We start from the raw sequence: 16,468 nt of genomic DNA, 5'->3' as shown, positions 1-16,468 counted from the left end.
TTCAAGGCTATGCCATAGAATTATGAGACTGTTTTAGTATTAAAATAAAGTTACTGAATAACATAGTTAAAAACTATGTTCTCCACGAGAAAATTATTTTAAAACCAGATTTGAAATGACACATGAAATATTTTAATAACAGGACAAAAGTGAAAACAACTAATAAAAAAGATAGGATTTCTGAAACATCCTTAGTAATTAAATATTTAATTTCATTTTAACTAAGCTACTTAGAATATTATGATTTTGTTTTTATTTGAAAAGCAAAGATCAAAAGAGATTTATTTTCTCCTCTGTTGAGCATGTTATCCATATAATATAGGTCAAATCGCTTAGTTAACGATGCTTGAAAATGGGTTCAGTATCTAGTAGAAGTCTTTCTGTTTCTACATAATAAATTATCTTCCTGTGCCACCTAAATCCCCACTAAATACATGAAAAATAATAAAACAAATGCACCTGTAAAATAAAAATATGACCTCTCAGAGTAATTTCACTAAGTCAAAACTTTTTTGTTGCTTATGACTTTTGAGTCTTCCACAGTAAGACAAATGAGATAATTTCATCGCCCTCTGTATGTTGCATCTTTGTTAGAAATGAGTTTCATGTCTAATTAGGTTACTTTTTATTCTTTTCGGAAAATGCACTGGTACTTTACTGTTTCGTTTGTTTGTTTTGTTTTATGTTTACTTCGTTAATGTTACTAAGCCGATGAAAGCCAAAATAAAAGACAGGTAAGGCAGGAAGAAAAATTCCAAGGAAAATATATTGCTGGAAATTAAATTACCCATTTGAAAGTTAAAAACTTGAAGAACTGAATATTAACTAAATTTCACAGCAACAAGAAGGATTTTGCTTGAACAAAGTCTCTGATAGTTCACATTACTCAGGATACGTAAAAGAAGCAAAATTACAGTTCGTATGAAAATTCCAGGTAAATGGGAGCCAATTTCTTCGTCTTTACCTGGCTATCTGGTAGCCAAGCACTTTGAGCATTAAATAGAAACTTGTAGATTTACAATTATATTCACTGGCATAGGGTTTACTACGTTAATTCAAATAATAATTATATGAATAACTTTTGTGAGGTTTATAGAACCTTTGTTACTTTCCTTGGAGTCACAAAATCTGTCCAGGGATACGATAAATTTGACTTTGCTGTGACCATTTCACAATAGGTTAAATGTCGAGTTACCATATTCTTAAAGTCCAAAGCTATGTTTTCACTGACAAATTTGAGTTTGAATTATTTGGATCATTTTCTAATGTGAATCATAAAAGTAGATAGCATAAATGCTTAAATGTGATTTTTTGCATGTCTACAACCTTAAACCAGTTTGGTTGAAAAAAATAAAATTTAACAGCCTTTAATTTGTCATGTGGAATCTGATACCATGTGCATTTTATTACCTCCATATATTTATGTAAGTGAAACATAAAATGGTTGTAATAATGGAGAATTTAAAGTAGCTTTTGCACATGAGCAGTAATGCTAACTAATATGGTGAATAAGGGCTGAATGTAAATTCTCAGAATTTCTGTTTCTTGTGATATGTTTGCTAAAGTGAGTATATCTTGGATAACTGATAGAAACACACATAATCCTAATTACGCTGTGAGGAACTTTGATGGACATAATGGAAATACAGGGAATAATCATTTCTATACAAGCCAAAACCTCGTATATATATTTTTAAAATTTTCAAACTACAATACAGTGTACATTAGATCACAGAACCTGCCAAAATATAAACCCATATCTCTTTTTATGCTGGATTTAGACTCTGGTATTCTCGTCTATGCATTCAGAGATAATCTAGGTATGGCATAAATCAGTAAAATCAAATATCACCAGTTCCTATTGATTCTACCTCATTTATAGCTCTTGAATTGAGCCCCTCTTTTCCATTTCTGTTGCCATTTGGTTAGGCCTTCAATTATATTTTATATGAATTATTGCAATAACTACAGTTCTCTTAATGACACCAGCATTTCAACACTCCAGCCCATTTTTATGTTTCTGCCAGATTTGTTTGCCCATAAAACAAAGTTCACCATGTCACCCCTCTGCTAATAAACTTCTGTCAGCTTCTTCTTAATCATAAGATCAAGTCTAAAACCATTAACTTTGTTTACATGTTCTGAAACAGACCCTACCACACTTGTTAGTCGGTATTTAGCCTACTCTTAAATCATACAGCACTCCCAAAGGTGCACAGAACTTGTCTCTTCTTCCTTCTCTGCTTGCCTTCTACTACTTATCCATTCACATGCTACCTTTTATTCTAAAGCTTGCAGGACTCTTGAGATAAAATTAGTTGAATCATTGAAGTATGTTCCTACAATACTTGGCTCATATTTCATTTAGAAACTCTATTATTTTTCATAATAGACCAATGTTTTTATGTTCAGCTTTATTGAGGTACAAATCACATGAAAATTATATATATTCAAGATTTTTTTACTTTTTTTGATTTTAGTCATTCTGTTAAGTGTGGGATGATATCTCATTGTGGTTTTAACTTGTATTTCTCTAAACGCTAATGTCGTTGAGCATCTTTACATTTTTTTTTCCATCTGTATATCTATTTTGGTGAAATGTCTGTTTATGTCTTTTCTTGCTTTCTAATTAAATTGTTTGGGTTGCTTTTACTGCTGAATCATCAGAGTTCTTTATATATTCTAAATACTAGTCCTTTGCTATGATGCATTCATACCATGTACTACTACTCAGTGATAAAAGGAAGAAACTGTTGATATGTGAAACAACCTGGATGAATCTAAGTGAGAAATTCAAATGCCAAAATTTGCTTATTATATGAGTCCATTTGTATCCATTCTTGAAATAACAAAATTATAGAACTAGAGAACAGATTAGTGGTTGTCGAAGGAAAGGATGGAGTGGGGGCAGGTGGAAGTGGGTGTGGTTATAAAAGAGCAACATGAGGGAACCTTGTGGTGACGGGACTGTTCTGCATCTTAACTGTATCAATGTCAGCATTGTGGTTGTCCTGTTGTACTACAGTTTGCAAGATATTTTCATTGGGGGAAACTGTAATGGGCACATTGGACTCCTCTGTGTTACTTCGCAAAATAATGTCTAGAACAGCTTTATTAAGGTATAATTTACAAATTTTAAAAAATTATATATATATTCAAGATGTGCAACGTTATGTTTTCATATATTGTGAAATAATTATCACAATGAAGCTAATTACATATCCATGACTTCACATAGAAACTTACGATCTACTACTCTAGTTAATTTCGAATATATAATACATTATTTTCCCCCTTGCTACCATACATTATTATTAACTATAGCCACCATACTGTACATTAGGTCTCCAAAACTTACTTATCTTATAACTGTAAGTTTGCATCCTTTGACCAACATTGCCTTATTTCCCCCAATTCTTGATCCCTGATAACCACAGTTGTACTCTTTGCTTCTATGTATTTGACTTTTTTTGATTCTGCATATAAGTGAGATCATGCAAGATTTGTCTTTCTGTTCTGGCTTCCTTCACTTAGCATAAGGTCCAACAATACCTCTTTGAGGTATTGATTTCATTTCTTTGGGGTATATGTACAGAAGAGAGATTGCTGGATCACATGGTTGTTCTATTTTTTAATTTTTTGAGGAAACTTAGTACTGTTTTCCGTAACGGCTGTACAAATTTATTTTCTCACTAACAGTATACAAATGTTCCCTTTTGTCCACACCCTTGCCAGTGCTTGTTATCTGAGGTATTTTGAAAATAGCCATCCTAACAAAAAAGAGGTGATATCTAATTGTGGTTTTGAGACAGTGTAGGGAAGAGTCTCAGTCCTGGCAGATAAGGGCCATAATAACCAAGATCCCAGTGGGCCTCACATGTCCAGGCATACTCCCTCCATTACCTTCCTGCCTCCCTTAACAAACTGATATGCCCATAAGTTTATAACATTCTGAGCTCCTTGGGGACAAAGGTAATTGCATTTATATTTGTATCTATAGTACTTAACAGAGAGAGTGTTCTCATTAAACTTTTGTTGAATGAATGAATGAATCCTGGAAGGTCTGGAGAAAAGAATAACACAAAAATGTTATTAGAAAGTTGCTGAATATAGAAAGACTATTCCAATAGTCATAAAATATTCATTAAGAATGTCTTCAGACCTCTTTGTATAAACGAATATTTTTCTCTCCATCTATAGAATGATATGTTTTTCATCAGAATGACAAATCTCAATAGCAAAATATTTTAATTTTCCATGACTTCAGTGTGTAAATTTATAAAAGCCTATCCATTCTATAAAATAGACATTTACATTAATTTAATATAGACGCATCTGTAGATCCAGGCCCACAAATCTTGTCATTAAATGTTTACCTCTAACCTATCTCACTAGCTATCATCTGTTTATATCTGCTCACATATATGAAATCAGCCCATAAACTAAGTCAAATATTCTCTGGAAAAGAATAAAGATTCATGGTGCTAGAATCCTATGAAACTTATACTGACCTTCAGATTACTGGCCTGAATATGACTGATTCATGAAGGGATTGTGAATTTTTTAAGCAAATAAAACCTTGTGAGAGCCTAAACATTATTGACTATGTTTAGATAGATAATATAACTTTGCTTTGTATTTTATAATTTTATATCAGAGAACTCTGCATAATAATAAGCACTCTATTGGATTTAACATAGCATAATAATAAGCACTCTATTAGGTTTAATGTCATTTTCCAAACCAATAATAGGCTTGAATTAAGTAGTAAGGCCCTTGCCAAATGTCTTTTTAATTGTCAAAATGTTTTACATTCTAATGTAAGAAGCAGATATCAATATTTATAAGTCAAACAGAATACTTTAATTTGATATGAGAGACACACTCGAATACCATAACAAAAACTTCTTTGTTTCATTTCTGTGTGTGAAAATGTCTCTCACTTACATGTATTGTCTTCTAATTGAGGGCATGATCACTATTAGAATTATGCATAATCAAATACTGCATTTTTTTCACAAGAATAAAATTTCAAATCCAATACTAGATAATATAAAAATCTATTTGACCTTTGTAAAGTTACATTAAGTGATAATAAATGTAATTAACTGGTACAAAAAGCCAAAAATATCAAGTCATAGAAGAAAATAAATTTTGAGTCTTTACTTTAAGATTAAATACTGAAATTATTTTAATTATATTTCTTTGCAACTTTTATTGATATAATATTGTTATTACTTTCTTAGTTATTTTATTATATATTATTAGTTAATTCTTGAAAGAACTAAAAAACTTTATGCTGTATCATAATTTCCCACTATTGCACATTCTTCAGTTGTTGCCTAAGAACAAGCTAAGAATCATGAGCATTAAAACCATTTTTTAAAATGTGATGAACCCACAAAAAACTAAAGGTGTACTTGAGTCTGCTAGATCAACACATTCTTATAATTCCCTCAAGGCCATCATACAGTTTGGCACCAACATTTAAGCTTTGAAAATTATATGACCATCTATTACATTTTAGATGTCACATGTCCTCAGACCTTTTCTATTATAACACAAGACAGAGTTAAACGCTTTTTTAAAAGATCCCTCTGTTATTGATAATTGCCTAAGGTGCTTCTTCCTTTTCTTTTTCAGAATGAAGAACAAATTTTGGTATTTTGAGTTTGGCACATCTGAAACTTTCTCAGCCACCTGCAAGAAGCTACATGAATCTGTAGAAATAGAAGTAAGAAAGAAATGAATTCTCTTTTGTAATACGATGAAATGGCTTGAGCTTTGTTGTTAGTATATTTGCATTGGAGCCCATGGAATGAAATATATATTAGCAATCCACAGAGACTTACTCAAGATTTTAAATTGTCATTCCTTTCACTCATTTGGAATACAGCACTATCTGACATACTAAAGTTAAGTGTAGATATGGGTTATTTTATTATAGTATAAAAGAATGAGAAGTGGAACACAACTTTGGAAATCGATGCAGTTGTTACTGGGCATAGTGCAGATAGAAAGGTAAGATAAAAGTAGTTGGGAAGAAAAAAGTTGCAGAATACATAAAAAATATTATTTTCGGGTCTCAATATCTTGTAACCTTTAAAACACACTTTGCTAAAATTGTACTTACTTTTATGAATAAAGGTTAAAAAGTATACTTTTCCATTCCATTCCCATTCATTAACTAGGTTTTCTCAGTTCCCAAGGTTGCCATTTCCCCATTACATTTATAGAAAGTGGAAATGCCAAGAAAGAGAGCAAAGATAGCAAGAAAAGACACATTTTAAAAAGACTTGGAGCAAATAGGTCTATAAAAAAAAGACACTGTAGGACTCAAAATTTTGGAGAAATATTATAAAAGAAAATGACTTCGTTATATTGAGAGATTTTTAGGGGTTAAAGAAAAAAGAAAAGTTATATTTTGACAAATGATAAAGACAAAACCAGAGGAACAGAATTATGAAACATGGACACTTAATGACTAGTTGATATGAATTAAGAAACATTGGCTTCAACACTTTTCATTTTAAAAATAAATGCAAAAATTTGCTACTGATACCTAAATCATTAGTTCCTTATATTCAGGTAATAAGTTTGGTAAACAGAAGTAGTTATGGACCACACAATGGCCTGGCTAAGTTCTTCATTATCCTAAATTTCTAATTTGCTGTTATTAATAATACCAAAAAATGATACTACTCTCAGTGTAACCTTTTAGCACTTTTATCTCATCATGATTGGTAAATATAATTAAGTATTAGAATTGATGGTCATGGAATGGGAAAAAACCCTTCATAACGGGATCAGATCATAACCTTTGAAAGGAACATAATTACAGAGGTGAAGGATTTGGGTTCAACATGGACTTTCTGTTATTACTATTTAGGATGATATATCTGTGTATATGTATGATATATGCACACAAATAACTGTATATAAAAATGATATATATAACACATATATAACTATATGCATGTATATCTATATAATAATTATATATGTACTACAGTTATATATTTAGTTATATATTATTGTATATAATAATATATGACATCTATAACTACATTTAGTTATATATTTAGTTATATATATTATATATAATAATATATGACATATGTAACTACATATATAGTTAAATATATAGTATATATAGTTATATATGTGTCATATGTATTGTTATATACATATACATATTTATGTGCATATATATTCAATAAAACATATACACACCCCTTTACTCTTAGAATCATTATTTTTTTAAAAAACTGCTTTATATACTAGATTTTGAATATTTCTTATCCTCAAAAATTATGCTCAAATACAATTTGCAGCAGAAGCTGAAAAGTTTTAGAAAAATTAGAAGTATGGCTTTGTTTGAATGTAGGTGGAGATCCTGAATCCTCCTGCACCTCCCTTTACTTTATCCTACCCTTGAGCACAGATTTAAAAGCTGTTGATCTATAAAATAAGATTCTATGTGTCACGAAGTACAAAAAAAAAATCTTTAAGAAAAGTGTTGTGTTTACAGCAAAAGATTTTGAATGAAAATACATTTGAAAACGGTGATTTGTAATGTGCTAAATAATGATAAAATTAAGTGGTTTTGATCCACAGAGCTTGAGATCTTACAGAAAAGCTACTTAGAATGTTCTCCAAGAAATCTGGGCTACTAGAACTAAGTTATGTTTCTTGGAGTGCTGTTTCTACTTACTCTCTCAGCCTGGCCTTCTAGCTCTACATCCCTGGCTTATTTTGGGTGCTATTACAATAATATTTATAAATCACAGCCAGCACTGTGTGCATGCCCCCTTGTATTTTTGCATATCTTGTTTGTGTGTGTGTGTGTGTGGATAGCTAGGCAAAATCTGCTTCTCTGCTCACTTTTTAATGAATCCTGTCTATCATATTAGCAGAATATGCCTTTCTACCCTCAAGGTTATTTTATAATTAAATATAACAAAAACAGAAATTCGAAAATTTGATTCTGTTTGTTGTTGCTTCCTATTTGTCCTAAAATTATACCTACTATGGTTTGAAAAATATATAACAGAATAAACTACTTCAGTAAAAACAGAACCTCCAGCAATAGATACATGTTTTATTGGCAGCTTTTTCAAAATCAAACTATCTTTTGTGTGTCTTTTTATTTAATATTTCTCTTTCACATAGTGAGCTCCTTCCAAAGAGGGCAAATATTTGGGTTGATATGAATATCATGGAATAATAGTTAAGATTTACCTATTATTAACTGTCTCACAGGTGATGCTAAACAATGCACATATATTATTTGATTTAGTCTTCATCAAAACCTTATGATACTGTTATATCTCCATTGCAGAGATAAACATTTTCTTCAGTAATTTAAGAGAAATAAGAATTATGTTGCTGCCACAATGTTTAAATCTAATGAGTAAATTGATTGAAAAATATATGTATTTACACATACATGTAAAGATTTAATGATACACGAAGTAGAATTTTTTAAAGATATTCATTTATCTTCTAACTTTATTACAAAAGATAAAAATAAATTCTTTAAAATTACAAGAAAATATTTTAAAACCAATGTTTATATTAAAGTATTTGGAGGGGTGAAATGTGTGCCTAAGAAACTCAGGTCAGCATTTGGAATTGAAGATACAGTGTTCATGAATGTTCAGTTTGCTCAGAGTACCAGGCAAAGTTAATGAGAGAATAAGAAAGCCCATTCTATAGATATTTCAGTCTTTTGGTTGACAGGGATACTGGGAAAGATGGTAAATTTTAAAGCCAAGAATTTCCATCCCAAAGTACTGATTTATTGTAATGATTAAATACCCCTGGAAACCTACATGATCTCAAGAATTAATAAATGGCATGACTAGCATCAAAAACACAAAATAAATTAGCAGGATTCAAAAGACAATATTCTTATTGCTCAGTAACCTGGAAAACAGAGTTCTTAGAGGCAATAGCCAGAATTCCCAAGCATAGTCTCTGCCCCATGTGTCCTAATGCTGAAATTACCTATAAAGTAACGTTTTAGGTTTCATTGAGTAAAAATAGAAATAATTTTTATCTGATATAGACATAGAATCAGACCTAGTATGGAAAAAATTACAGTTTATCATTAATTGTATCTCATCACATTTACCATCCACACTTAGAGCTCTCCAAAGTTCTTCACATGTTTTGAATAGTCCTATCAACTGACATGTTAAGTGGATCTGAAACACTAAAGTCACATATAAAGCTTGTTTTTAACACCTCTGTACAGTGTGACCCAGGACTCATTTATTTATGAAGATTAAACCACATTGGCAGAAAAATTGAAACCGTCTTCTTTTCTTTTAATTATATTTGTCTCTGGAATAAGATCCTCTATTTTAAAACTGAAAAGAGCGGACAATGGCATCACAGCCTTGCACTCTATAAATAGCTCCCATAGTACTATATGTTAACGACCTTTTTTCTACCTAATAAAAATATTCAGGATTTATTGACTAACTGAGGCTGTTAGCTTTTAAGCTTTTATATTCTTTTCCTCTGTAGCTACCTTTTTAAAAGTCATAAATCTCAAAGGGAATGAAAATATCATTTGACACAGTACTATAACTTGTTTATATTTCATAGCCTTCACCTCAGCTTTTACTTTCATGCACTCAACTGGTGTGCTACAATTACTGGTCTCCATCAGAACCAGCACTGAAATTTTCCAGACTAATGAACATAACGTTAAAGCAAACAGAGGAAGGTAGCCTGGGGTCAAGAACAAGTGGAAACAAATCATTAATAAATAGCAATTTATTTAAGTACATTGTCCTGCTCTCAAAGGAACATCAATGTTCTTCATCAGTCCTTGTTCTTTGCGACTCTTTGAGAATTTTTTTTCACTTCTCAGAGAGCTACTTACTCTGTTTCCCTAAAACCACACATGACAAAACTCTGAAGAGTGAAAACATGAATAATAGCATACACTCATGTTTTTCAATTGTCACATGTAACTCAGCTGGTTCAATTCTTTTTTTTTAAAAAAAAAAAAAAAAGAAGCCTCTTTGCAACATGCTCTCCTTTTCTGCAGATGAACAAAGGAATCCTCCTTCACTAATTCTGAAAGTAACTTGTCACAGTGGGGTTCTAAGGCCTAGTCAAATAATTGTCTTAGTGTACTACCTGCTGTGTTCAATATTGAGTGAAAATGGAAGCCAGGCCCTGACTCCAGCTTATTTCATGATTCTTCTGTTATTTAAATGATTTTAGTCAGTTTGGGGGAAGCCAGACCTTTATAAATTAACAGCAGGGAAATACCAAAGGTGTCAGATTGCATATTTATCATCTTTTTCGTGTAATACTTAAATATGTATTAAGAAGTGACTGACATAAATTAGGCAGATTTCAGAAGCCACAGGCCGTGGCTTGTAGAGGACCCCCTTCTGCTTGACATTTCATCCTTGTCAAAGATCAAATTATTTTAATTTAGGCTGCAAATTATAAGGAATGAAGACTTCTTTGTGGGAATTCCCTGTGGTAATCTGACTTTTGTTGTTACTGCTGCTTGTCAGTGTGCAAAAGATATAATATGCATGCAAATAAGGTTAAAAAATATGTACTATCTAATTATCCAGCCAGTACATTCCACTTGAAGACAGTGGGAGGCCTGACACACAGTATGTGTTTGATTCATTGAGGCCTGCAGGGTATTTACACAAGATTACTTTTAATTATGAAATTAATATCTGTTTATCTAGAATATATAGCGGTAAGTGAGTATACACATGACCAGAATTCTTTAGTAAAAAGAAATCATCTTAATTTAGTACAAGAAAAGGAGGAAAAAAGCACTGCTTTCTGGAAAAAAAAAAAAAAAAAGCATCATCCAGATCTTGGTTTCGCCCTCATTGAAACAAATTAAATGAAAACTTGGCACTTTCTCTAGAATTTGTTTCTACCCCTGCCAAGTAGTCTCAAGATGTGTTTCTTTATTTCACAGTTTTTATTTTTCAGTGAACAAGATGCAATCCTAGCTTCAGTATGATGAGGCGAATGTGGAAAAAGAGAGGGCTTTTTTTTGTTTTGTTTTGTTTGTTTTTCATCATTTTCATGGAACACTGTGTCTTCTGAGTTCAAAAATCATGACTGCCATGAGAAATGATGAAGTTAGTGTCAATAATTTTTTCTGTACTAAGACATGGCGAATGAAACAACGCCACTGTAAATATATTTCAATTTAGGAAATGCATATCCCTCACAAAATTCTTTTAAAAACAAAGCGCTTATATCTCTTTTCATATTCACTTATAATTGAAAATGGGATAATAATTTCTAGAATGTATAATAATAACTAGCATTTTAAAGAAGTCAAGGCAAATGAATAAATAAATAGTAATTTTAAAAATACAGAATAGTCTTGTCACTGTCCACATATGTCCAGTAGTGGAAATGAATGGAAAATTCAAAAAACTAAGAAGTGACCACTCTGACTATAACAAAACATTGTTTGTTAGTGAATTTTATATTTTTCATAATCACCAGGGTGTTTTGTCACCAGGAAAATAAGAAAAATTGGGCTGATTAACCTTGGTTTTTTTTTAACCATTTTTGCAGCTGCTATAAAAGCATGCTGGATTGAAGGTCTTTTAACTGCTACTCCTATTTCCCTCAATCAATCTGCCCGGCCCTCCATATTCATTTGGACAACTGTGCCTCTCATGGCCTTTGACATCTCCTTAGGACTTCATCTAGTCCAAGAAACCACCCTTGGTAAATTCAGTGTGATTGAAATCTCTTAGAATCTCTGCTTTGAATTTTACTTTTTTTTTTTTTTTAACCAAAGTCTTTTAAGCTACTTCTTTCTCTGCCCCAAAGGTGTGAGACCATGAGGCATCAATCTGGTTTCTGTACTTTCCCCCAATAGTACCTTGCAGTGTGTTCTAAACAGGGGCAATCATCACAATTTCTTCCTAAAATTTGACCATAGTTTCCAGAATTAACCTTTTTGTAACACACTGGAAATTTGCAGCTGGTTAAATATATATGCAGATGCTAACGAGTCTCTCCCAAAGGTTTTCTACAAACAAAGATATACTGGTGATTTAATGTGATCATTTTTAAGGACTACTAGAGGTAACTGGTTAATGTTAGGGGCTGCTTTATCTTTTATATTGACTCAGGGTAAGTGTTTAAGTGTTCTTGAAAGGCTTGTTTGGAAATGACAACATTATGGATTTCAACACACTTATTAAAAGATGAGGAAATGAAAAAGAAGAAACCAGGGAAATAAAGATAAAATATTCTGTTTCTGTTTCTTTCTTTTTACCGATCAGTGTGATGGAGTACAGATAGATTTAATAAACATCTCTCTGGAAGGAATTGCTATTTTGAATATACCAAGCATGCATGGAGGATCCAATCTTTGGGGAGAGTCTAAGAAAAGACGAAGCCATCGACGAATAGAGAAAAAAGGGTCTGACAAAAGGACCACCGTCACAGATGCCAAAGAGTTGAAGTTTGCAAGTCAAGGTCAGTTTTCTAACAATTAGTTGTTAAATTGCTTGTTAACCTGCTTTCAAAGGCTTCTTTAAAAGTAAAGAGTTTTCCGCCGCACTATAATAATTTATATATTTTTACAGTTGCATTTTTCATATTATGAGATACCCATGTGTGATTAACTTATATCACAATAGATTCTAACTCAAGTATAAATTGGCTACATTTTTCATTATTCTTCTTCGTATATAGCTCTTCCCACAGAAAATAAAATACATTTGGGTTATTTCATGGATAATAAAATAGAAGATATTGTATATTAAGCTCTTCTGAAACGTGATTGTCTTAAATAGGACATTTGAGTTGCTGGAATAAGGACGTAGTTAAGGCTTTTCTAAGGTTGTGTTATAAGAGATTTTGTTCTTTTTCTGCTTTGGTCAGGCTATGAGATTGAAGCTATTTTACAGAGCTGTTGTTCTAAGTACCATATATAACAGAATGTTTAAATATCCCATGATAAATTTTGGTTGTCTGCTGAATTTTTCCAGAAAGTTAGTAACAACAAGTAGGAGACCTGGGAAACAGAAAGCAAAGACCTAAAAAAAGTAGACTAGACTAACTATGGGTCAGAATTTTCAACTCTATTGTAATATAGTTCTCATTGGGACATGATACCTAATTCTTAGAGATTTTATAAACTAGAGATATCAATGTGATATTCTGATAACTAATCATGTCCCAATAGTTTATGTATGTAATTCTATAATATCATTTTTACCTTCTAGAATTTACCTAATACTATTGATGACATTGAGAAATCAAAATATGTTGTCTCAGCTCAGTGTAGCAAGGACAAAATATGAAGAGATTTCAGTGTTAATGGACTAATATAAATAAATTACTAAAAAATGAAATAGAATAAAGTGAGAAGATGGTTGGTGGGCTTTATGGTGGTGGGCAATAGCTTTATGTTTTGGTGTCTTTGAGTACCTGGTTCAAGTTTCAGTAACAAGCAGTGACTTCTTTTATATAAAATTTGGTACCATGAAAGTGGAAAAGATTGATGGAGAAAGTGTTAGGTATTCTCTTGAAAGAAATGCTTATCACAACCTGCCAATGACAGGTGGTTTTGATGCCCTTAAAATGTGTAAGTAATCTTGGAGAATTGTATTAGTACAAGCATGTTTATAACAAATCAATTAAAAAATTATATACTCAAAATATAACTGTATGAAAATATGGAGGAAAATAATATTTTGAAGGAGAAATATATAGAAAAAATGAGGTTCATGCTATATGAATTAGAGGAGGAAAATAAATATAATTATTAGTTTCTAGAAGTTATTGAAATTAATTTATATTTGTATTTAAATATACATTTAAATGTAAAATTAGTAGATTTCTAAAAAGGGTAGTGAAAAATTCTAAGTATTGCAATTAGCTTAAGGACCATACTAAAACCAAGCTTAAAAAACCCTTTTGTAATTGTATAGCCTGCATTATTAGGTACTATGTATGTACTCCTTGCTTCCTTCCTTAAAAATATATTCACTAAATAATATATACAAAATAATTTCCAGGTTAAGTTTTCTGTTTGGTCACTACATCTCAATACTTATTGTCTTTTGCATCTACACATTCCCGATACTTATACAAATTGATTCTCAATGGCTCAGCTGCCAACTACATTCACCCACTGGGTTGTTGAACGTTTCTTAGATACAGCACTGTGCTCCACCCAAACACACATCTGTACACTCGCTCTGGAGTTGCTGCATACATGTCATTTACCTGGGCTCACTCACCCTCCTTCGTATGATTTTTTTTCAGGAACACACATTTGGAATAAACTACAAACAAACCAGACTCAGATATTGTCATAGGCTGTCAGTGCCTGTAACTATTGGAAAAGCGCTCTCTTCCCTTTCTGTCTTCTTGCTTTCTACTGTGGAACTATTAGAACCAATTTCCCATAACTTCTGGGAAATGAGGAAGTGGGAATATATAGGCCTTGTGACTCAGTAATATATTTTTCTCTGTACACAGATGGGAAATAGTTAAAAAACAGTAGAGCTCAGAGAGGTTTCAAAGGTCATTCTATGAGCAAAAACAGAAGTATGTTAGGCTCAATTTTGTTCCCTGACTTAACTGACTAGCTTATAGTTTTGATTTAGTATTATTTCAGGATAAATATAATCTCAGAACCAAGAATGACCTTTTGAGCTGAATATTTTTTAAAAACCTGTTATATATTAGTCTTTTCTTTTTAGTGATGATTTCAGTATTGTTTTCACTTTGAGATATTTTGCAACAGAATACCAAAAGTATCTCAAAATGCTTCTAAGTTTTGATTTCATATTTATTCTGCTAATTCTTCAATGTTATACTTAATAGCCAAAAACAAAATTTACTACTGAGATAGTTACATTTATCCCTTTCCTAAATAGTAATATTTCTATTACTTGATTTTGTTTTCAATTTCTTGACATAAAAACAGCAATAGGGCAGGCATGGTGGCTCACACATGCAATCCTCACACTTTGGGAGGCCAAGGCAGGAGGATCACTTGAAGCAGGGAATTCAAGCCCAGCCTAGGCAACATACTGGGAAAGGAGGAAGTGGGAATAGCACCTGGTGGGTGGCAGAGGCCTACAGTCCCAACTACTCAGAAGGCTGAGGAGGGACAATCCCTTGACCTCAGGAGTTCAAGACCACAGTGAGCTATGATTGCACCACTGCACCTCAGCCTGGACAATGGAGCAAGGACTCTGTCTCTTAAAAAAACAAAACAAAACAAAACAAAAACACAACAAAGCAGCAATAGTATTAAATGTGAGGATCATCAAAAACACACAACAAAGCAGCAATAGTATTAAATGTGAGGATCAATCAGTATTTCAAATTTATATATATTTCAAATTCACACAAAATTATTATAAGCACTGACTTTAGAATGAATATGGCCAGTATGGCTCTAGTCCAACACATTTTTAACCTACAGTCAAATTAATAACTTTCACTGTTAGAAAATACATGAAATGAAATGAAAGACTTAATGTAATTTTCTTCTTGTTCTTTCTTAAAATATTAACTAACACTGTTTCTCATATGCCTCTGTAAAAAATTATCAGAAGTTTCAACTAAATGTTTACACTGTTGAAATAGATACTTGCTTTCATAAACTTTAGATAGTTTCTTTTGGAGGGGGAGAAAATGGGGGACGCATGTAACTAAATTCATGTAATAAAGGTAATTATTTTATTTAATAAAAGGATTTAATTTATTTTAAGCTTACCCTTTTATTTTAATTTAAAGTTTACTCTTTTATTTTAATTTAAAGAAATATCATAGTCCAAAGGTATGAGATCAGGTTTGGAGCATTAAGTCCTTATTTATATTAAGCTGTACATAATCTGGGACTTCTGCATAATTTATTTGCTTGCAATCTTTGAAGACACTCACATAATAAAATCAGAATATCTTCAATAAGTTCATTGGTTGGCAATTTTACTGTTGACTTACTTTAGAGTTGACAAAATTGTAAGCAATTCATGTAATTACATTATTCCAGCAAAATATTCTAAAATAGTTGGATGCAATTCTGAAACATAGTCACACTCACACTCAACTAATGCAGTAGACATTTTCTTTGTGTGCATATGTGTTTATAAATACAATTAAATGTATTATATATAGATGGCATAGTCTTGAAGCAAAACTGTAAACTAGGCCAAATTAGTCTTCTGTTCTCCTAGCGTTAATATTCGATCTTTCCCATGTCTTTCAGTAGCTGAGTTCATCTTTTCCTCCCCCTCTTCTGAATTAAACTCAGAAAGATGTCTAATGAATTCATTCACATTAATGTACAAATGACTGATTGCAGATGAAAGTAGAGGTATTTGCATTTTAAAAGATACAAAGACCTTCAGCTAAGATGTTATTTTTCAAACTGTGTTCCATTGAGTTATAACTGCAATTCCTCAGCAGTTCTGTAATAAAT

At 31.8% G+C, this 16,468-nt stretch overlaps 1 protein-coding gene across 21 annotated transcripts in view; it reads left to right on the top strand.

Moving 5' to 3' along the window:
* The window catches only part of DGKB (diacylglycerol kinase beta), an 835,560-nt gene that overhangs the window by 616,627 nt on the left and 202,465 nt on the right, over positions 1-16,468 (top strand). For all 21 annotated transcript variants that reach the window (XM_034963734.3, XM_057302827.2, XM_057302829.2 and 18 more), the window contains 2 exons: positions 5,644-5,734; positions 12,306-12,501. In XM_034963734.3, coding sequence (XP_034819625.1) covers positions 5,644-5,734; positions 12,306-12,501 — 287 coding nt within the window. The remainder of the gene's footprint in view (positions 1-5,643; positions 5,735-12,305; positions 12,502-16,468) is intronic.

The sequence above is a fragment of the Pan paniscus genome, chromosome 6 (genome assembly GCF_029289425.2).
Source record: "Pan paniscus chromosome 6, NHGRI_mPanPan1-v2.0_pri, whole genome shotgun sequence".
Taxonomy (NCBI): Eukaryota; Metazoa; Chordata; class Mammalia; order Primates; family Hominidae; genus Pan; species Pan paniscus.
The sequence above is the reverse complement of the archived record's forward strand: the minus strand, read 5'-3'. Positions and strand labels throughout refer to the sequence as shown.